General features: G+C 36.1%; 3 protein-coding genes across 5 annotated transcripts; 2 read left to right on the top strand and 1 right to left on the bottom strand.

Moving 5' to 3' along the window:
- Positions 1-2,997: 2,997 nt before the first annotated feature.
- On the bottom strand, positions 2,998-8,552 carry LOC121997347 (proline--tRNA ligase, chloroplastic/mitochondrial-like). Of its 3 annotated transcripts, none has more exons than XM_042551702.1 (12): positions 8,145-8,552; positions 7,989-8,045; positions 7,772-7,882; positions 7,543-7,629; positions 7,336-7,449; positions 7,051-7,257; positions 6,420-6,557; positions 5,915-6,076; positions 4,903-5,102; positions 3,900-3,983; positions 3,553-3,650; positions 2,998-3,403 (listed from the first exon to the last, which is right to left on the bottom strand). In XM_042551702.1, the coding sequence occupies exons 1-12, from the start codon at positions 8,520-8,522 to the stop codon at positions 3,339-3,341; spliced, it is 1,701 nt and encodes a 566-aa protein (XP_042407636.1). In that variant the 5' UTR covers positions 8,523-8,552; the 3' UTR covers positions 2,998-3,338. The 3 variants fall into 3 exon arrangements, with proteins under 3 accessions (XP_042407636.1, XP_042407637.1, XP_042407638.1); XM_042551703.1 differs by having other exon boundaries at positions 2,998-3,395; XM_042551704.1 differs by having other exon boundaries at positions 2,998-3,650.
- A 2,237-nt stretch (positions 8,553-10,789) lies between these two features.
- LOC121997346 lies at positions 10,790-12,545 on the top strand. The gene is made up of 2 exons (XM_042551701.1): positions 10,790-11,885; positions 11,964-12,545. The coding sequence occupies exons 1-2, from the start codon at positions 10,916-10,918 to the stop codon at positions 12,443-12,445; spliced, it is 1,452 nt and encodes a 483-aa protein (XP_042407635.1). The 5' UTR covers positions 10,790-10,915; the 3' UTR covers positions 12,446-12,545.
- Positions 12,546-15,860: 3,315 nt separating this feature from the next.
- LOC121997345 lies at positions 15,861-21,652 on the top strand. Its single transcript, XM_042551699.1, has 3 exons — positions 15,861-16,302; positions 18,787-18,974; positions 21,010-21,652. The coding sequence occupies exons 1-3, from the start codon at positions 15,936-15,938 to the stop codon at positions 21,478-21,480; spliced, it is 1,026 nt and encodes a 341-aa protein (XP_042407633.1). The 5' UTR covers positions 15,861-15,935; the 3' UTR covers positions 21,481-21,652.
- Positions 21,653-23,545: the final 1,893 nt, after the last annotated feature.

Here is a 23,545-nt window from a genome sequence, read left to right as displayed (position 1 = left end):
GGTACGTCGTTAGCTGAATCGCTACTTTTGCCCGCGTTTCGTCCATCAAATCGAGTTCCATAAGTCTTCGTTCGGTGTTTCCTCCGTTATCGGACCGGACTGAACCGGATCGAACAGGCAGACCAGGCAGACAGACAAACTAGACAGACAGATAAAAATATAAATAAAGGAGGTAACAGATAGGTTAAATTGAATTAATCTTTCGAAGTTAAAAGTTTGATTCTATTAATTCAAAATTTTATATTTCAAAAATAATATTAATTAATTTAAATTTTTATTTTTAAAAAAATAATATTAATTATTTTGATTAAATTGATTTGGTCTCTGTTTTAAAAGTTCAAATTCAGTTAAATTGATAATAGCAATCGATAATATAGCAGTCCATTGTTATAGTACTTGAGTGAAACCAGGGGTACTCTGATTACGACGTGGTACTTTTTGACTGAGGTGTCAGGTTCGAGTACCTCTCTGCGCAGGCTCTTATCAATTAAGTGGTATCGTTCACCCAAAAATCCCTTCGGGGGTTTCTGATAAGGGGTCGTTTCGGCGATGGTGTCGGTCACTATAAAAAGTTCACCTATACAGTTTTACAACCGAACCAGGGGTGCTCTGGTTATGATGTTGTACCCTTTGACTGAGGTGCCAGGTTTGAGCACCCTCCTGCGTAGGCTCTTATCAATTAAGTGGTACCGTTCACCCAAAAATCCCTTCGGGGGTTTCTGATAAAGGGTCGTTTCGGTGGTGGTGTCGGTCATTATAAAAAGTTTACCCATACAGTTTTTTAGTCCCCTCGGGGCGATGCGATGGTTAAGGCATGGGGTGTTGCCACATGAGATCTTGGGGTCAAAACTCGGCGTGACCGAGCATAACCTCCCCCATGTCTTGGCCATTTGTACTAATGGCCAGTAGCCACCCGTGATTTACCTCATCCGTGTTGGCCTAGGGACGGGTTGGCGGGGGCGCTGGGGGTTAGCGAATCGCCTTTTGCCACATGAGTGGAGTAAATTATATCCTCTCGAGGCGGTGAGGGTAGTTGAGATATAGAGTATTGTCATATGAAATTTTAAGATTAAAACTCGACGTGTCGCATGTCATTTGCACTAATTGCTAAGGCTACGTTTGGTATGGTGTAATCTGCCTTGTAATATAATCAAGATTACATTATAAGGCTGATTATTTTGTTTGGTTTAACTTTAAACTTATAATATAATGTAATCTCGATTAAAAAAAATAATAAAATTTTGTAATCTGGATTACAAAGTAAATATTATGTAATCCGATTACATTACGAGGTCACTGCTTAACTAAAATTTGAATGTCAAATATACCCCTAGTTAGTCGTCGCCCCCACCACCGCTTGTCGCCCGCCATCGTCGCCCGCCCGTCACTGGCTGTCCATCGTCAGCCACCCGCCGCCGGCCGTCCGTCGTCGACCGCCCGCCCACCGCCGGCAGCGACCAGTGGTGACGATCGCTAGTTGCCGGTGGCTGCCGCAAGCTTCGACAGAGGTACGACAGTCCGTCGGTAAAAGTCGTATGATACTTTTGTCATTTTATAATAATATGAATTAAATTCCTTATAAAAAATAATGGACACCAAATTAAAGAATGTAATCACCCTTATAATCAAAGATTACATACATTATATTATCAAACGTAATAATGTAATCAAGATTACACTATATTATATTACAAATTTGATTACATTATAAGTTCCATTACATTACAATCAAACATAGCCTAAGGATACTTGGAGGGAGTAAATTGTCTTTTGTCATTTAGTGACGTAAACCATCAATTAATCGATGATGAAAAAATTGATTATCCAATTTCTATTGAAAAATTTTAAACCGTTCATGATTATTAATTGATTACCCTAGATACAAGGAGAATCATGTTTCAGACCAAATTGAAGTTATAGTGATAATGTGATTTACAATATAAATCACTGAAACACCAAAAAGTGAGACTTCATTCAACATGATAGTACTTGCAAGAATTTACTTTTAATTTTTTTATAAAAAAAAAAAAGGACTTCATTGATCTCATAAGACAATTGTACAACAGATAATTCACAATTTATTTTTGTGAATTTACATTTTATCACAATTATCTATTTCTTTTTTTGTATAATAAATCTTTATGTTAAATTTCTATTTTTCATTTAAAAACATCTAAAAGAAATTGCTCTTGCCTTGGAAGCTTGAAATCTCCCCATGTTTAGTGTCTTTCATTTTCATCGCTCCCGGTATCTCCCTTTGCTTAGCATCTAAACTTCTCAAGTCACTTGCATCTTCTATGTCACCATGAGAACTATTACTCCTACGAGAGCAATGGCGGGTGCAGAGTCGTCCGATCACATATGAAACGATCGTGAGCACAACAATTGCACCAAGGACAATGAAAACAGGGCCAAATGATCCTTGTGAATGATTAGAGTTGGAAGAGTTTGGTGTCGATTGGGTGAGATTCGGCATTGATTTGTCTTCTTCCACCAAAGCAAGAAAAGAAAAGTCGTATCGTGTGATCGGATACAAACTCAAACTCTCAAAGTAGAAGAGGCAATGTTTGGAAGGAGGTAGGCTTTATGTGAACTTTGATTGGAATGTCATGCTTTCCTTGGTAACCTAATTGTCCTCAAGAGAAGGTCTTCATCATTTATTTTGTTTAGTGGCATATTTCCTTGATGTAAATTATTCTTAGCCTAGCTTGAACCGTTGAAGAGGTTCTTTTTGTGTTCTCTTTGGTTTTTCTAAGTATCTTTGTGTTGTTCTAGTTGGCATTGTTGCAGGAAAGCATCAACAGCACTAAATTGCAACAGAAAACCTAAAAAGAAATGATAATGAAATATTTTGTGAAACAAGTGAAAAAAAAACAAATTTTATTTTATATATTAATATAATTAAATATCTTGTGTGATTTTATTTATAGTAGTTATACTCCATAACAGGAATACTGAATACAAAACTTATAACCTACAAGCCAAGCAAAGAAGGAATTGAATCTTAAATGGGACTTTAAATGTGCATAAATAGTACTTAGGATTTATCTGATAGACAAATCAGGAGGAAGACCGACCATCTAAGATTAATCGAGCAAAGTTTAGACACCTCAATCATAAAAATAAAAAATAAAAAAGAAACAAGAAAAGATTGTATCTCCCCATACACATCATCATATAGGAGGAAGATGGACACCAATGAGCAGGAGCCCAATCTTGAGTATTTGCTCTAACCATGATCATGACGCTAATACAAATTTTTTTAAAAAAAAAAACTTAGAAAGTAGGGAGATAATATAAGTTGCAATCTTCTAGTAAGAAGATAGTTTCCTACTAATTCAGTTGATCCCCTCCCAAAATCTGCAGCATTCGCTCCAATACTTTTGTAACAATGCCTGAATAGCTTGATTGTTATAGGGATCACTCAGTAGGAATGAATAATTATGAAAGAAGAGAAAATCTCTCTACACAAACTTTGAATCTTAAATTAAATATCGGCACAAAGAAATTAATAAGATTTTGCAAAAATAGCAACTTCATCGGCTGGGTTACCGGTCATGAAGCATGTCATCTTCCCCAGTGGCTGCTCGAATGGGAAGCATCTGATAGTTGCGCCCGTCTCTTCTTTAACTTTTTGCTCCTCGGAGTCACTGAAATTCAGTGTTGTAGATACTTGAGTTTGGTTCGTACCAAAAATGAATTGAATCTAAACTATCAAATGGAAGAAACATATATGTACTTTGATCTGGTTTTCGTAAAGAAATTTAGTTTTGTTCAAAGAAAAGGTTACGAAGATAAATCTCATTTGTTCGATTGAAATAAATCAGAGTAATTCATATTTGAAATGCAGGGAACTTAATTGAGAGCAGAATTAGCTCATGATAGTTCAAGATTCTCACCTAGCTGACCAAGGACCTCTTGCCCACTTCCCTTGAGCAATCACTGCCTTCAACTCCTCGTACGAATTCACATCGACAATGTTACTGCACAAGCACCCTTCCATTTTTAGCAAAACTTTAGATGTGCAACAAAGACTTTGCAACATCCACTGGTTAACAAACAGTCCAAGTTGGAGGCGATCAGAATGTTGAACATGGGAAAATTCAGAAGAGATGAGATTCAAGTCAAGCTGATTACCACAATTGAGCAAAGTAACATTGTCTAAATGTATTAGAAATTACAGAATTGGGGAGATCGTGTCGCCAAACAAAGATCAAGTAATTGAAAACTTGTTCATGTAACTCGAAAAATGACATGGAACTAAAAATTGATTCGTGGATAAACTAATATGCTTAACTTGAAAAATCAACAAATTGTATTACCTGCAGAAGTGTGATAAAAAATTGTAAAGCAATTTAAAAGAAAATAATAAAAGAAGGGAAAACCTGCAGAAGTGTGATAAAAAAAGAAAAGAAATATGATTTGCAAATTATAAACCAGCAGCACGAGCTTTAGCATGAATGATGTAACACAGACTTGATAGGGAAATGATGGGATTGGGATTCAACTCAGGTGTAAATTGTCTAAACCAGCTTGTATTTTCTTTTCTGGAATTATGTTCAACGCAAAGTAACTCTATATTTGGGATGATATATATGTATATAGAGGCTCCTGCATTAGAATGTCCACTTTTATTGTTCTAATGAAAAACAATCGCTTGACCAAAATTCTAATAAAATGATTACTAATTTCTCCATAGGAGAGCACGAAGGGTATGCTGCTCCAAGGATGCAACATATTTAGCATGATCAGAAGATATCATTGTGCAAAAAGGGAAAATAAAGAAAAGATTATGAAATGAAGTGAGCAAACTATAGAACGCACTGCAACTTTAAATGAAGAAAAGAAAATTGCAGTTCTAGTTGTCAATTTAAAATTAATACAGAGAAACCATGAATTTACCTGTCTCGAAATGATATAGCCCTGTGCAAAAGTGATGCTTGAATGTCATCCAATCTGCTCTTTAAATGGGCTACCAGGACTGAAGGTTCCATAGATATCCCAAAATCTTTACCTGGCTTTCCAGGAATGTCTCTTCGAGATACCACCACACTCTTGTTAGCAACATCACGAGGTCCAATTTCTATTCTCAACGGAACACCCTGCAGATAGAAATCATATTAGACAGACCGTACAAGTCAAATCGAAAATACAGATGGTTAACTTTTTAAGTAATTGTGCAAATCCAGTCCGATGGAAACCAAATGTTTCATCAGAAACATTATTGAAACAGTTCATTCAAGTACAAATTAATGACACCGACAACAAGAAAGACAGAGGAAAATTTACATATGAAGTTGTTGAGAAACAGAAAAATATATATATATAAAAACCAACCAATGGGATATCTGAGAAAGCTACCCAAATTCAAGGTGAATCATAAAGCTTAGAACTCCATATGATATGTTGATAAAAACTCTTTACCATTTCATTGCTAAAGAAGGTGAGACACACTGGTGTTTCCTGAAATCAACTAACAAAAGCAGCCAGGGCAGCTAAATGTATCACCAGAAATATAAAAAGACACCTCATCACATCCTCAGTATTAAGATACTAATGCCATAAACATAAACTGCTAGGGAAGATGAATATGAATCAAAAAAACAAAAAGACAACCCGGTGCACGAAGCTCCTGCTCATGCGGGGTCCCAAGAAAGAGTCTATATTGTACAATATATAGCATTACCTTGCTTTGCAAGAGGTTGTTTCCGAGACTCGAACCCGTGACCTCTAGGTCACACGGCAACAACTTTGCCGTTGTGCCAAGGCTCCCCTTCGAAGATGAATAAGCATCAGCAAAAGAAAAAGAGAGAGAGAGCCTAGTGGACCCTCATCATTAATATGTTAATGCTATAAAAATAAACTGAAACATCAAACATAGAATTACAATATAGCCGTTGAGTTATGATCATACCTTCATCTCCCAAAAGTTGAATTTCCATCCAGGTGTTCTTTGCTCTGAGTCATCAACTTTGACCTTGATTCCTGCTTTAAGAAGTAAATCTTTGAGGGAGGACACGGCATCTATCACTCCACTTTTGTCATTAGCCGTCTTCCAGATTGGTACTATGACAACCTGGTAGTTAATGATATTAACATTTATTAATATAACCTCATAAACTACAAACAAGACTCAAAGACAATGAAGATAGTAGAATGAGGCTAAAGCAATATATTTATTGGATTTAAATCCGTTGACATAAATTTGAGACTGTATCAAATAGGAGCAAGGAGGCATATAGGTGTGATTCACCAAATATGTTGCAAGTCGAAAGCAAAGTAAAACAGCAAGTAATTCTGGGAGGAAGCGTTAACTTAGAGAGTCCGTTCGTCAAACATACATAATAAAGGAACAACACTTGGAGCTTCTAATTTCAACCTGACTGAATGACAATTACAAAACCAAGAAGAAGATCTACTTGTATTGGGGCAATCCTCGGAGGAAGCATTAAGCCAGCATCATCTCCATGTGTCATGATGATACCACCAACAAACCGGGTACTGACCGCCCATGAAGTCTGCCAAACATGTTGTCTTTGACCATTTTCATCAGTGAACTGGAAATAAACATTTCATGTTAAAACCCCAAAGTATCCAGGCTTGCTTAAATCATGAAATTAAAGCACAAATATATGAATAAGAATGGAAAAAATAACATCCCAGAATCATGGACTTTATTAACGCATCATAATCAAATACACAGTGAAGGTAATTTTTCCATTTAGGGTTCCCCTAGAGTAGCTTTAAGTAATCATCTACAAGCCCTGCACCATTGAATGTCGCAGGAAGTAGAAAAGTTGTATGGCCTGTTGCTCCCTTTATAGAAGAGAGTAACATATCAGGGAACCATAAGACTTAGTTAACTACATTATTTGATAACAACCAACTTCAGGAAAGCACAACTAAGTTTTCCTTAGCTGAAGTAACAAAGAATGTACCATCATAAAGTATATTGTACAAATGATCTATTTCTAATAAAGTGGAGGTGCACACTTCCCTCTTCAAACAACAAAATGTATGCCAAAACAAAAACAAAAACATGTTAATTACCTGTGTCCCAAAAGCACGAGAAAAGTTCTGACCAAGGTTGTGGCTAGTTCCAGCTTGTAAAGCCTTCCTGTCTCCCATCATAGCTTCAATAGTATAGGTTCTTGCAGCACCAGCGAATGTCTCAGCCCTCGATTTCCTACCTGCAATAACAGGTATTGCAGCTTGCTCATAAGCAAATTTCTTATAGACATCAATCATCTGTAATGCCTGCGGCAAAACAATTTCAAAGAAATTAAAACCTGGTATAAGTTAATATTTTTCCAGAATATAGATACTAAAACCTACCTCCGTTTCTGCCTCTTCGGCTGTGGCATGGGCTGTATGTCCCTCCTGCCAGAGGAATTCAAGAGTCCTCACAAAAGGTTTAGTCCTCATCTCCCATCTTGTGACATTAGCCCACTAAAAGTACAGCACTGGATATTGAGATGCAAGTTGGCAAAAATTGTATTCAAGAAGTTCAATATGTAAGAATAGTACCAGTTATATCCTAACCTGATTAACCATTAGAGGAAGATCCCGGTAGCTTTGAATCCATTGAGTAAACATGTGGTTTACAATGGTCTCACTTGTTGGTCTAACCTACCAACCCTCAAAAGCATAAGTAATTCATTGAATTTTCCTGATTGCTTACAAAGCATTGTATTGAACATCTAAACTGAACGGCACGTGGTAAACAAACAGAAAAACTGAAAAGTTGCTGCTTCATAAATCAAGTGCATACCACAAGCTTTTCCTCAAGTTCCTTGCCCCCTCCGATGGTGACGAGTGCAAGTTCTGGACTGAACCCCTCAACATGACTAGCTTCCTTCTCTATAAATGAATACGGAATGAACTGCAACAAATGAATTCATCAAAGAAAACATTTATAAGTGTATAAATTGGCAAGAATATCCAACAAAGCCTAGCATTTGATAAGTGTGAGGCACGCATCATCACACCTGAGGAAAGTACATATTACTGTGCCCTGTTTCTTTGAACTTCACATTCAGATACTCCTGCAAAGGAAGAGAAAAAAAGGAAACGGATGAATAAAAAAGTCGCACAAAGAAAGGCAACAACTTTTTCAATGATCAAAAGTAGAAGAATAGCCTCACCTGGATGGCTTCCCATATGGCGTATCCGTAGGGCCGGATGACCATGGTGCCGCGGACGGGGCCGTAGTCAGCGAGCTCGGCGCTGGCAATGACATCGAGGTACCAGGCGTTGAAGTCCACGGATCGAGGAGTGACGGAGCCCTCGTAGCTCGAGGAAGGCTTACGGTCGGTCGAGGGCGTCGCGGACGACGATACCTCTTCTTTGGCGAGGCTGCGGGCGGAGATGCATCTGCTCGCGCCGCCGCCAGAGATGTGGGCGGAGGCCCTGGGACGGAGATGGCGGAGGCGTGGGGCGAGGGAGAGAGGGCATGAGAGGAGGGATTTGGAGGGGTAGCGGAGGAGGGAGAGAGATGGGAGGCGGACAGCCGCCATGGCCATGGATGAGGTGATGGAGCAGAAGAGAAGTGATCGAAGTCGAGTGGGGTTTCTCGATCCTAATTGGGTACGGATCTTTAAGGATCCGATAATCCACTTGAGATGATGCGATAACGGGTGACCATTCGCCCGGATCCAATACTCAGCGTACTTTTACGAAAAAAAATCCTATAAATTTTAAAAATAGCGGTTTGTTACTGGGATTTTTTTTTTTTAAGAAAATAACATTTTTTTTAATTGGGAAAGTATTTTATAAAATAAAAAATTATTCTTATTTAAAAATTATATTAATATAAATTTTCTTCATTAACATAATTTGTTTATCTTAAATCATATGAAATTATTCTTATGCCTCACGTTAATTATAACAAACACAAATTCTTCAACTTTGATTTGATGCTCAATTAGCAATCTTAATTAAGATTATAACCGAGTCAGCATTATGTATGTGATCCTTAATTCGTCAAATTTGACCCTTTAAAAAGTCAGCTTTGGATGATAATTTTCAACAATAACAATTAAAAAAACCTAATAACCAAGAATCCACGGCATTTATAATGGTAAATTACTGTTACTTATTTTGTCAATTACATGACTATTTTGTATGGTGTGGAGATATCATTTTTAAAATATAAATAAATAAAATAAAAATGCATATACTTTCTACTTTAAAAATGGTAAAAGGGAGAAAAGTTAATGTTTTGATTGATTGATTGATTGGTAACTTGTTGACCTTTTCTCAAAATTAGTCAACAGATTTGATTGGCCACTTATTTTTTTCCATTTTTTAAATTCGGACCCTTCATGTTCTCTGTTTTTCATATTACTCCTTTTTATATATATTTTTCTCTCCCATCTCTATTGTTATAGTTAAAAAATAGATTGATGCGCTATTCTGATAGAGATAAATTCAGACGCAAAGGAGGTGCATGATAGAATGAATTTTAATCATAAGTTTCTATAAAATTTGATCCTCGACTCTTACATATTATATTAGAAATATGATATGTTCATCGTCTATAGTACATCCTATGAGTTATTATATTTAAGATCTTTATTAATATTGAAGATTTAAATTTAATACAAATTACATTTTAACACTGTAAAATTTGAAACGCATCTTCATTTCTATTTAAACTTAATTACTTCTACAATTTCTATATATAAAAGATCTAAAAATTAGGATGATAACACACGTTTACTAATAAATTAATAAGCCATTATTTCCCACAAATTACACTAAAAATATGCCATATCTAATCATATTAACAAAAATTATTATCGCTCCTTCCTCGATAGCAAGTGAGTATAAAATACTTGACTACTCTCGGAACAAATTTACCTACATGTATATCGTCGTTTGAGTGAACAATATCATTTTTTTTTCCTCCTATAAATGACGTGTGATAGGTCTTTTGCAGAAAACACCTTTCACACCTCCAAAATAAAAAAGTCCAAAGAATTCGTCGCGTATTAAACAAACCCATCGAGACAAAACGTGTCAGATTTGATTACTTGATTTCTTTCTGTTTTTTTATTCTCCCTCTTTGTTGTCAAGATTTCTTATTTTCTAATCTTTGATGGTGTATCCCTTTGCAGCCCCTCAATTACTTTTCAAAGTACCTCCCAAAGTTTTCAATATTTCTAAAACGCCAGGCAACCTTCAACACTTTTACAATTGTACCCCCCTATCTTAAATTTATATAATTTTTTTTTAAAAAAAATGAGTATCCTTGCCCCGGGGTATTGATGTAGTAATTAACTAGGCATCATTTGAGTCTCAATTATAAGATATATTACAGGTATTTTTTTTAATGGGATTAAAAATCTAAAAATATTGACTGTTTTGGATGGACATGAACATTTTTTAATTTACTCTAGTTAATAGTAAAAAAATTTCGTAGATTGAATGAATCATGAATAACTGAATTAAAAAATATATCTTTTAAAATTATTAAGCATTTTGAGATATATTACAATTTTTTTCTCATATATAATTATTTATATTTTAAAAATAATGGAAATGAGGTTAAAATATTTTTAACTAATGTTAAAGTAAATATTGATTAAGTTGAAATAATTTAGATAAATACTTGTAATAATTTTAAGTAACGTGGAGCGAGGAGGGAGTTTGTGTGGATGAAAAATTAGTCTAGATATTTGTTTAACATCTAAGGTTCTTTTAGTTATAATGAAAATATTTGGCGTTCTTTTGAAACAATCCAACTGTTTCCTTGGAAGAGTCCTCTCTCAATCCTTTTCTTGAGTTGAGTCGGTCATTCTTGCTCTGCCACGCCAATTCTCTTTCTCCTCGCATTAACAACTACAGACGCCTTACCAAACCATGCCCGCTTTCTTCATCTTCAACGCCGACTTTTCTATCGGCAGGTAAACAGATGAGGGTATGGATCAAGATTCTACTTCCGGCGATCGCTGCCGCCCTCCTCCTCGTAATTCTACTTCTGTGGCGCCGCCGCCTCCGCAGGCGCTTCCCTTCCCCTCCGGATGCCGCCCCCCGATTGCCTCAATCAGCGAGCAAGGTTAGAAGCCAGAGCCTGAGCCTCCATGCTGGGATCGCCAAGCTGCAGTTTCCCTACCGTTCCAGCACCGGACGCAAGCCCAGCTTCTTCTCGAACCACTTCCACCACGACTACGAATCTGCCGGCCAGGCGCCGGTGCAGTTCAATTGGGACGAGCATCCGCGGTTGATGGTGGAGGCGGTGGAGCACGGATGGTCACGCTTCGTGTTTGCAGGCGGGCGGCCGCCGGACGCCGCGGCGCCGGGTGCCTGGGGGATGTGCGCCGCCTGCGACAATGGCGGCACCGTGGAGACGAACTGGGAGGTGCCGCCGGGGGCATCGGAGTTCTCGCAGACGGTTAGGCTGCAGCCGAGAGGGAGGAGGAGCAGCATGAGCAGCCCGCTGGCTCTCCACCGCGAGGGGGGCACTGCCACGTCGAGGATGCTCCTCCCGTTGCCCGGCCCGCCGCTCGGTGTGTCCTCCTTCCCTCAAGAAGCGTACCTCGAGATCACCGTCCTGTACCTGAAACCGCCGCCGCCGCCGCCTTCTCGAACCAATAAGCGAACCAAACCGACGGACGCCGAAAAGGAAACCGATCGCGCGAAGCTGATCGCGGAGAATTCAAATTCCTTCGAGTTCCAATCCATTCATCCCTCTGCAACCGATCAAATCGATCGTCCAATCCAAGAAGCCAACGCACACGCCAAAGAGGAAGAAGGCAACCAAAGCCAGAACGCAACTCTATCGTTGGGCCTCGCCCACGGCGGAACACTCCCCAGTGGATCGTTCTCCGGAACATACCCAGGCTCCATCGGCTTCCACTCCAATGGCTCTGTCTATCTCGACGGTACGATTGCGATCCTAGAATTGAATCTTTCCTTATCGCTTACCAGATCTAGGTTTCAAAAGGGGGGAAATTTCACAGGAAAGAAGCTAATTTTCGAATCAGAGAAAGCGGAGTGGGCGGAGGCGAACAGGGTAATCGGCTGCGGCTTCGACCCGAGGAAGAAGAAGGTGTTCTTCACGGTTGACTCCAAGCTGATGCACGTCATCCACTGCCACTCCGACATGTACAAAGCTCCCCTGTTCCCGATTCTCGGATCAAACACCGACGCCATGGTTCTGGTCAATTTGGGGCAGAGCAGATTCAAGTACGAACCAGCCAACGCGCACAGGACGCCGAATCCTTGCTTCATCCGCTCCTCGTCGGTCGACTACGGCGCCGCCGCCATAAGCGACGACGATAGCCGGGAGCTCTTCTCCATGGGACGGATCGACGCGCAGTGGTTCGACGCAGCTAAAAAGAGCCAGAGCGGCACCAAGAAGAGCAACGCGAATCACGAGTCAAGCTACGCGGTGGATGTGGACGCGGATTCTGATCTTTTCGAGATCTCCCTGCACATCTAACAGGATCGACGGAAGTGATGGTGGTGACCGGTGACGGAGAAACACAGCGACAAAGGACAAAAAAAAAAAAAAGAGTTTGCAGAAAAGACAGCGACTAGAATCGCACACTTCTGGTGTAGAAGATCATTCAATACGCTTAAAATACGAAGCAATGCTTTCTTTGTAAAGATTATTTTACACAAAACTGACATTGAGAGTGACATTCTTCTGTTTGGTTAGGATTTTTTTTGGGCTGATAAGATAATACAGCTTATTCGCGTTTGGTTCTTTCTATGAATCAAAATGAAAATATATATCATAATATTATGGAATGAAAATAAATATGAGATTAGGTATCATTTCTAAAAATAATGTTTGATTAGTTGAATATTTTTAATCAGAATAAATTTAAATTTTTTTTTTACCCTTATAGGAAAATAAGAAAAAAATTAGATGGAAGATAAAGTTGAATGTGAGAGAAACATATGATGAAAAAAAAAGTGTGATGAGAAAAAAATGAAGAGAGATAAAGTATAACGAGAGAAAATGAGGAGAGAGAGCGTGATAGGAGAGATTGAGAAAATAAAAAGTATGATGAGAGAGAAAGAGTGATGGAAAAAATAAAGAGAGAAAAAGTGTGATGAAAAATTGAGAAGAGAAAGTATGATAAGAAAATATGATGAGAGAGAAAATGTGATGGGAAAAAATAAAGAGAGGGAAAGTACGATGAGAGAAAATGAGGGGAGAGAGTGTGATAAAAGAGAATGAAGAGAGCAAAAGTGTGATGAGAGAAAATATGGATAGAGAATATGGTAAGAGAAATTGAGAAGAGAGAAAGTATGATAAAAGAGAAAGTATGATTAAAAAAATGAGAAGAATGAATGAATAGAGATAAAATAATGAAAGAGTGTGTGTGATGAGAGATAATACAGAGAGAAAATGGTAGATAACTTGTGATGAGAGAGAGTATAATGGAAGAGAATGAAGAGAGAGAAAGTGTGATGAGATAAAATATGAAGAGAGAGTATGATAAGAGAGAAAGTAGGATGATGAGAGAGAAAGTAGGATCAAAAGTGAAGAGAGAAAATAATGAGAGAGAAAAAAAATTACGAGAGAGAAAGTATGATGAAAAAAGAATACAGAGAGAAAATGGTAGAGAATGTGTGGTGAGAGAGAATAAGGAGGGACAAATGTGATGATAGAATGAGGAGAGAGAAAGTATGATGAGAGAGAACAAGGAGAGAGAGTGAAATTAAAGAAATATTTAACAAATATACTAAGGATATTTTTATCCAAAATTTAATTTTTATCTCATTTCATCAAAATCCAAAGGAGGGAGTGAGTTTCATCCATACCTAAATTTTTAGGTTTCATTCCAAAATTTTAATTTCATTCCCATTAACCAAACACAAGGTTTGAGAATGAATTCATTCCCTCATTCTCAAACCTCTAAATCAAACGTCACCTTAATGTTTCTTATTCATTAGGATTAGAATCGTAACCACACGGGATGGTAGACTTTTAAACTATACCTACTTAGGATTAGAATCGTAACCACACGGGATGGTAGGCTTTTAAACTATACCTACTTTCCAATTTATCCTACCAGCTGACGGAGACGGGATCATTCATCTCAAATTTGATATTACTAATTTAATATTTTTTTTATTAGTTAGGTTAAATTGATTTAATTGAAATTGTATAAATAAAAAAAAAATGAACTCATCAAAATTTCTAATAAAATTTAAATAAACAAATTTATTAATTCAATTTTTATCAAATGAATTGAACTTTTTAATAATAATATATTTCTATTCGATTTTAACTTTTAAGTAGTGACATTTAGAACGTGTAATTATTTATCATTGTTAGTAGTAAGTTTAAGAACGTAATATCGAGATATCACTGAAGATACTATCTCTCATTCAAATATGTATATATGTAAATAGTATTCCCTATTTAAATTTCTAACAATTGTTATGGTAGTAAACGGAAATGAAATATGTATATATAGAATTTTTTAGCCTCCTCAGTCCTCAGTAGCTGTGAGCGGCTGCAATGAGTGCTTCTCATATCACAGCTGGTTATGCTAATAAACTTTTTGCATTTAGAGTTTTGAGATTAGATTATAATATTATGTAAAAAAAATTTAAATTGAAATATTTTTTTAGATGTGTAGGGTTACATGTGCAGAATATTAAAATTATATATGATTTTATTATTCCACATCCCTTATCCTAATGTTTTTTTTCATTTTGAAATTTGTCTGTGCTTAATATTAAAACTCAGAAAAAAAAACCTGAATAGTATATCCAAAAAAAAAAAAACTTTTGTTAACCTTATGCACATCAAGATAGATCCTCTAGAGTGTAAGTAAGGATCAGTCTAAGTCCATTTACATTGATGGAATTTGATGATCCCCACCTATTAAACTGATGAGATCATTAAATTCCATCAATCTACTTGTCTTGGTCCAGGAACGTATCAAGATAAGCTATATATATAACTTAATGTTAACTTATGGGTCTTGCACCGTGGACTTGTCCACAACTCCATAGGCATGATTTTTTTTTAAAATTTTTTAATTATATCAATAAAATTTTATCTTAATTTAGGAGTTGGGTAAGAGCATCCACATCAGATACCCTATTCAAATATTTTACTTTAAATTTTGGATAAGGTAGCTAAAAATTCTTTGCATCAGGTACCCTATCGATTCCTTAAATTATGCATTTATGAATAGTACTTCTCTAAATTTAGGGAATGTATTTCATTCCCTAAACATTATAGAGGAGAGAGAAGAAATAGAGAAGCTGATATATGATATATTAAAAAGTGGATATCTAAATTTAATAAAGTAATTTTTTTATCCTAAATTATGTATTTTGGATAGGGAAGCTGATGTGGATGGTCTAATAGATGCGACACCCTCTTAATGATGATAATACAAATAATTGATATATTTTTTTTAAAATTTATTTGATAAACATAGGCAGACTAAATCATATCAAATTTGAAATTAAATTTTCTTAGACTTAATGATAGTTTTAAATTTTTATATTTTAAAGATTATTGATAATCAGTAAATTTAATATTATAAAATATTTTATTTTTATTTATAAGTTTGATAAAAATATTTATTTCGTACATATTGTTCATATATAATTTAAAATATGTAATACACTATATATATGCATATATAGTTTTATTTATTTAATTGATATTATAAAAAATAAATAAAATTTAATAACAAACTTCCACACCGACATTTATTTATTTAGTTAATAAAACAAATACTTTTAAATGTTAATGGTGGGACCTGTTCTTTTTTTAAAAAAAAAAAAATAACCCCGTTCAGTGGACCCCTTCCCGACGTAAGCAATAGGAAAAAAGGGAATAAAATAAATGAATATCTGAAAATATTTATTTTGCCCTCTCTTCTCGCCTTCTCCTCCGCCTCCCCGATTATTCGCTGCCGTCTCCTCCCTTCCCTCGCCACAAAACCCTAGCAATGGCCGTGCGGGGATTCCGTGGGGTGAGGGACGATCTCTCCGAGCTCGGACGCCAATTCCTCGACATAGCCTGCTTCCTCTCCCCTCTCCTCACCCCGGCCCACCACGACTCACCGCCGCCGTCCCCTCGCCCCTCCTCCTCACCTTCACCTCCGCCATCTCGCGCGGAGATCAGCGGTGGCTTCCGCAGCGGACTCTCCCGCCTCTCCGGTGCGTTGCGTGTCCTAGCGGACCGAGATAGGGCATTGGGTGATTTGGAGGTGGGGTCGAGTGACGTCGGGGTTTCGGAGGATGTTCTCGAGTTCGTAGATGATCTCGTCAAGTGCCCCGAGTCGTGGCTGGAGTTTCCGGTGCCTATAGACGGCGGTAAACTCTTTTGCTTCTTAATTCAGTGATTAGATATGTCAAAATTTGTATTTTCTCCCTTACAGACTGGTTCACACGGCATAGGCCAAAAGTTATACCATTTACTCCAAGTTTAAATCCTTTATATTTTTGATAGAAAATACCATTTGGATTTTTCTCGATTTTTCAAATTTTGTCGTACACATTTTTACATCGTCCTCTACAAGTTTTCATTGCTTTTCTGTTCTTAGAGAGGCAAAGTTAAAACTATTTATGCAGAGTCAAATAGTTAGTGAGGACAATTGTCTTTTGTTATGATAACTCAAATTATTTTAGAACACTAGTCTGTGTAATATGCATTTTGGACCAGGTTATCATTGTTTCATTTGGTCTATACGAAAAGTTCATGGATCAGCAAATGGGTGATGAATTACTGTGTGTTAATGTTAGACGTACTTTTTGAAATAGCCTGATCAACTTGATTTCCATCAATTTAACAGCACATGGAAAAGTTCACAAAATGATATTTCTGAAAAGAGATAGATGCTAAAATTCCTCTTACTTCTAACTTCCCTATTTCCTATATATCCCCTTTATTTTCTTTCAAATAACTCTGTTCCCTTTAGACAATTTCTTGGATGCTTATAAACTATCAACCTATGGCCCTTTTTATGAAGCAAATTAATTTAAAAAATTAACATCTGGAAACTAATCTCCATATAGTGTTCATTCCTGTTTTCCTTGTCTCTTTACATCTTAAGGGACCTTGGATCCTATCAGTTAGAAATTAGAGCCATCAATCCACTATCCAACTACAACACACTCCCTCTTTCCAAGTTGTAGCTGCCTACAAATTCTGGCATTGGCATCCCACACCCACACCTCTTCAATTATCTGACTTTGAGTGATCTTTTAATATTGTTTTTTCAGGCCCATGCCTATTACCATCATAGAAGATCATTTGTGTTCTCCTTAATGTGGATTCCCTTTTTTAAAGATTAATATTTTTAGTTTCCTTGTTTATTTTTTTTATAGTATAATGAAGAAAAAGATGTTGTCCATAAAGTCTGTACGCGGTACTACCGTTAATCTGAATTATCCATGAATCTCAATGACCAAGAATTGACAATTGGTGTGTAAAAGAACCATAGAATACCAAGAATCTCAGAGAAATATTTGTTTTTATCAATTTTTTCATTCAATTTATTTCAAATAAGTTGTATCTTGTTTAAACCAATGAATAGAGCTAGGGTTATAGTTAAAGCAGCCAATAGAAAACCGAAATAACTAGTTATAGTAAGCATGAAAGAGCTAAATTAGATATGTTCCCTTGCTACATGTGCTGATAAAGCACTTACCTGAATTAAAATTTTGCTCCACTTCAAAAGAATAGAATTTGATTCCAAAACAATGTCTGGTGGTTTTTAGCTAGATAAAAAGTAGGTGGTAGAATTTGAGGCAATCTCAATGCCAGAGTTGAGAAGTTCAAGGATAAAGATAAATCCTAGGAATTTAAAAATTAACTATATGAAGTCAGGCGTTAATGAGAAAGATGTAGTAAGAGATACTGAAGTTCCTCTAGGATAGTGAAAGGAACATACATATTATTTCAACTTTGATACTAGTTGTTAGTCCCTTCTAGGGGACCCCGCTTGGCAGGAACTTCATGCACCGGGCTGCCCTTGTTTTTTTAATAATAGTTGTTGGTCCCTGTGACACTTCTATTTGAATTATCACACTGAAGCCTTGCTACGAGCTTCCATCATCCACTACACCTGTGTAGACATCTACAACAATCTCCATTGTCATCATTTCGAACACAAGCAAGCATCATCGAGCAACAATCCTCTGCCTAGTATCTGTTGTTCCCTAAAGATTCTCCACCAATGAGTGTGTGATCAAGTGTGACATCATTCTTGAGGTTCACAGGCTTTATGAGTATTGCAATTAGCTAGACGGCATTTGTACCAGCACCTTCACTTTTCTCAAGGTAGACTTAGCACAGTGCATTCTCCTTCCTTGACCTGAAGATTTCCTACTCAATGACGATTTTATATAAATTGTTTTCTGCTTCCACCAGATCTGGTCAAATTTGGGTAGATGGATCATTAGATCTACACTTGTATAGGATATTTGTAGCCTAGTTTGTGTGGCATAGCTTACCCAATATGATATATAGAGTCAGATTAGTTGATGATTCTTTATACTGATTTAATATCAATAATATAAGAGATTTTTTTGAAGTTTTGTTGCTTTCTATATGTTTGAACATGATGCCAGATGATTGCTAGATTCTTTCCCTTGGTACTAAATTGCCCTTATGATATGTAAAAGGTATTTACTAGACAGTTGACAGATTATCCACCCTGGGGATAAAAACAATTTGCCACTATGAATATTCACTTTATTTTAATCTTATCTTTGCTATATCTCATGTATTTGATATTTGTGATGTTCAGTGACTTATGGAAATTGACCACAATTTGTTTCTCATTATTATTGCAGAGTTTGATATGTCTCACACTCAAAGAGAGCACATTTCAACTGTTCAACACTTTAAGCCTAGTTTACAATCTCTTCGACTTAGACTTTGTACCACCCACTTGAGTGAGGATTCTTTCTGGAAGATATACTTCGCTCTATTGCATCCCAAGCTGAACAAGCATGATTCTGAATTGCTATCTACTTGTCAGGCAAGAAATTTGCTTCTTGTGTTTCACATGAGTTACACAAGTTTTAGGATGATTATTTCTAGGAATCTCAAGAGGACTTTGTCATTACTCTTTGTTGCTTCCAATTTCTGTTTCATGTTTCAATTGATGAGCTCTTGGACAATTTTTTGAATACACTGATTGTCCCTATTGAGCATATTGACTTGCATCCTATACTAAAAAAAGGCACGTAGGAGTTAGGACGTTGGTTTCCCTGTGAGTCCGAGTGAGATTTGTTGAGTTTAACAAAACTAGAATTTTGACCATTTAACGATATCAATTTAACTAGATGCATGATGCTTTTGTGTTAGGAATTTATTAGCTTATTGAGGTAGGTTAAATTCTTCCAATTTGTTGCTTGCAAAGAGGATGCCTGTGTCACAGGCTGCAAACTTTGGTTGGGTACTATGCTATCTTAGATAAGGAACTTTTTCCTTGTTTGCCTAAGTTAATCTATCACTCTAAGACGACATGAACTAAAGATGCTAGAAACACAAAGATCGATATTTCTTCTTGGATGTTTACAAATGATCGTGGACACCCCTATTTATAGTAGAGGATCCCTTCAAACTACGTCTTAATACATGTAATACAAATGCGGTACAATAAGTACATTTTAGTACATGTGTAATGTAAGTGCAGTATAACAAGTACATTCTAGTATGTGTGTTGTACAAGTGTTCCGGTGACTGAGTACTCTTTGCCTGGGTGCAGCCGTAGACTGTCTATCATCTATTCATCTATGATAGCAAGCAAGAGAGGATGAGTCACTAGTTTCATTGTAAACGGATGTTGAAATGTTTTTACATTTCAAGTTCAAATGGGCATGACTTTGAGCTCAGCATAATATATTATGGTGCTGAAAATAAGTATAGCCCATTCATCACAATTTAGGCAAAGCATTCTTGCTATTTTTTTAAACAGGGTTTGGCCTGCTTCTGCAACTTGGGTCGGATTTATTAATATCTTCACCTGAACTTCTTTTTTCAGTGTTTACTAATTGAAATTGTGTTGATCTTTCTTTGAGTATAACCTTTTTAGTTTTGCATAGATTTATTATTTCTTCTTGTTAGCAACCTTAAAACAATCTATTATGATCTATTTCGTTTGATGTGTAAAATATATATTGAAAAACATGTTATATAATTTTGAGATCAGAGATCTGTATTTCCTTGTCTATGACCAAATAGCCAATCTGTTTATACACTTTTCTATATCTAGAAACGTAAATTTTGATCACTTCCCTGTGTTAATTAGTGATGGCACGCTACCTTGAACCTATAAAAAAGGGCGCTTACAGAAGCTAATCCCACTTTGTGATTTGCATGTTGTAAACATTCAAATAGGTGCCACTCTGTTTTAGAGTGGTTAGATAAGATGGATCAATCAAAAATTTGAATTGAAGGAAGAGGTGTCAACAGGCCAGGCCACCTGCAACCGAGTTAGTCATGCTGTGCTAAGTTCGCACCAGGGGCTTAGCCTGCATGTCGGGTTGGGCAGCCTGTGTGCCAACTTGTTCAAAAATTTTAAAATATAACATAATAGAAAAAATTTAAAAATATAACACATACTATTCTTAGTAAAAGATGAGAATAATTTGCTTGTGTGGCTTTTAATAAAGCATGTTCATGCTATTATATAGATTATAGCTTTCTCAACCAAGCAACATGGGACTAAATTTGTGGTTTGTTTTCTGGTTAAGAGTAAGCCTCTCATCCAAGTAGGCTTTGCATGTAGTCGTAGGCTTGATGCTGTAGTTTTACCAGTGTTATTTGCTTTCACATGTTGCTAATCCTTAAACTTTTTTGTTTGACACACCAAAAAAAAGTCATTATCGTCTTATTGGCTACTATGATAGGGCCATCATTGGCTTTTTCTCAATATGATTGTTTTGTTTCTTGTTTACTTTTCAACTTAAGGTAGAGCTTATTTAAAGCCACTCTACATTCTATAGTTCGCATAATAGTTTGGGTTTTTGGTGTATTTCATTTTGACAATGATATTCTTCTGTTGTTAGATTGTGGATTCAATGCGCATAAAGGCAAAAGAAATAAGCAACAGGGAGGCAACACAATCTCATGTCCCAGATTCACAAAGTTCGGCTCTGTCAGCAACAGATAAATCAGTCAGTATCCAGCAAGAGCATGGCGATGCATGGCAAGATACAACGATGGTCAAGACACAGTCACAACAAAGCATCGATCGGTGGTCCGAGGTCTCTGGTGGAGCTGATGGAGCAACGACGTTTCATCCTGATGGCATTTCGTTTGGTAACAAGGGAAATGCCTTGGTGATGGAGAAATACATGGATTCTCTCTTCCCCAAAGAACAGGGGCATCTACCTCCTTACCTGAGGAGGAAACATATTTCCACAGATGAGGAAAACGTGAGGTATCGAAAAGGATCAAAATTGAAGGTGTCCTCCGACGAGGAGTCTAGCGATTGGCAAGCTGTTGAAGACTCAGATTTTGAAGTCCTTGAGAAATAACCTCTGCAGACTGCAGCCTCCACCATCTAACATGAAGTTTCTTTTCTATATTCTCGTTGTAAATAACATTTGGCAAAGCTCTTCATGTCTCAGACAATCTACGTATTTATAATGCCTGTAAATTTCTGTAATTATTTATGGCCATCAGGTGGAATCATTTAACTACAAGTAATTTTATCCATCTTTCATACACATTTTCTATACATAATCTTATTTTGGATAAGAAATTATTGACTTTATTTTACAGATAATAATGATTTCCTACGCTACGTTTCGCACGGTTGCCTTCCCAAATGAGTTCCACTGTCTATGTACCAAACTATAACTGAACTTTGGAGTATGCAACATAGTGCATGATCTAAAAACATGATGTTTTTTATTACACATTTTACCTACTTTATTCCTAGAGTTAATTTGTCGGATAAGTTGACAAAAGTTGATTCCCGCTAATAGCCATTAGTATAGATTGGAAAGGTATGCTCAGACATATTAAATTTTGATCCTTAAATCTCACGTGATAATATTTTATATCTTGACCATCGGGACATTAATTTGTCGAAGCAGACCTTTACATGAGAATGTGCTGTCGTGTACTCGTGTATAAATAAGAGGAGAAACATAATCCAGGGAAATAGTTTTGTAATAATTGGAATGAAAGAAAACTCCGATGGAGTTAGCAGTTACAAATGAAAATATAGCCAGTGCTCACTAGACATGATCTTTATGTTCCTTTTTAAATTATAGTTGATATAATCTTTGATATAATTGAACTGATAAGATCTGTGGGAAGATGAAGTTAAGTATATGTGATTTTTGTTTAAATGCAATTTCAGTCACGATCAACCCTGCATAGAGGTGTAAATAATTGTGTTTATGCTCACGGATTAATGCAGTTGGTACTTGATAAGTTCACGTGTCGTACCACGGGTATCAAACACAATTAAGTTCTGAACTCATTTATACTAATGTAGTATAGAGATGATTTAGATCATCTCTCACCAGAAATGGAACGACATAATCTTAATATTAAGATAGTATGTTATTGCTTTTAAATTTTAGATAAAACAATTCAAAGAGACAAGACAATAAGAATTAAATAAAATAAAATGTATGAATTAAAACAACTATTAGATATGAGTCGGTGTGAGATTCAGATTTGATGATGGAGATGATGGATAGCTTGATTTCCTTATTGATGAAACGGAGGTTCAAATTATATAGATTTGGATCAAAAACCCCATATCACTCTAGATTTCCTCTTGCCCTTCAAATCAAGCCGTACATGATCCAACTCAACTCGAATCCATGACTCTTTAGATTTTCTGCCAAATCAAATTTAAAATATAAAAAATAACATTAAATAAATTTCTACTCGTAAAATATAATACAAACATAAACATGAAATTAAGGATATGAAAAAATAAAAAAAATTAAGTATAAGAATCAAAAAATGTCTCAAAATGCTAGTTATATGGATGATTTCTTCAATTAGTCTTGAGGTAAATTTTTAGCAAGTGTAAAATATTTCGTTGGGTGTTTGACTTCCCCTATATAAAGGGTCGATGTGTTAGGATAAAATATCTTCATAATTTATCTGTATATAATGCTGATAATACTAGATTTGTTGTGGTGAGTTATATCATGATTTACTCCCATAAATAATTATGTTTATGCCCCTACGGATGTAGTCAAATTGATACTAAAAGACAACTTGTCACTAAAGAGACATGATTCTCAATAAGTACAAATACAATTTCAAATTATCTCATGTCCTCTATTTAAGATCGCTAGAGTCCTCTATTTAAGATCGCTAGACTAAAATTAAATAAGTTTCCGTAATTTATTCCCTTCCAAATGATATGATGCCACTTTAAAAGGATTTAGACGACAAAGGTGACGATTTTACCACCCCACTAAATAATTAAGTTTATACTTATTTATTTATTTATCAAATTTATTCAAATTTATTTATTAAAAATATTATCAAAGTTAAATCCAACGTAAACTTATTCATAAATATTATTTAAAATTTTATTCAACCTCAACTATCAATATTATTATTTTT

The sequence above is a fragment of the Zingiber officinale genome, chromosome 6A, assembly GCF_018446385.1.
Source record: "Zingiber officinale cultivar Zhangliang chromosome 6A, Zo_v1.1, whole genome shotgun sequence".
Lineage (NCBI taxonomy): Eukaryota > Viridiplantae > Streptophyta > Magnoliopsida > Zingiberales > Zingiberaceae > Zingiber > Zingiber officinale.
The sequence above is the reverse complement of the archived record's forward strand: the minus strand, read 5'-3'. Positions and strand labels throughout refer to the sequence as shown.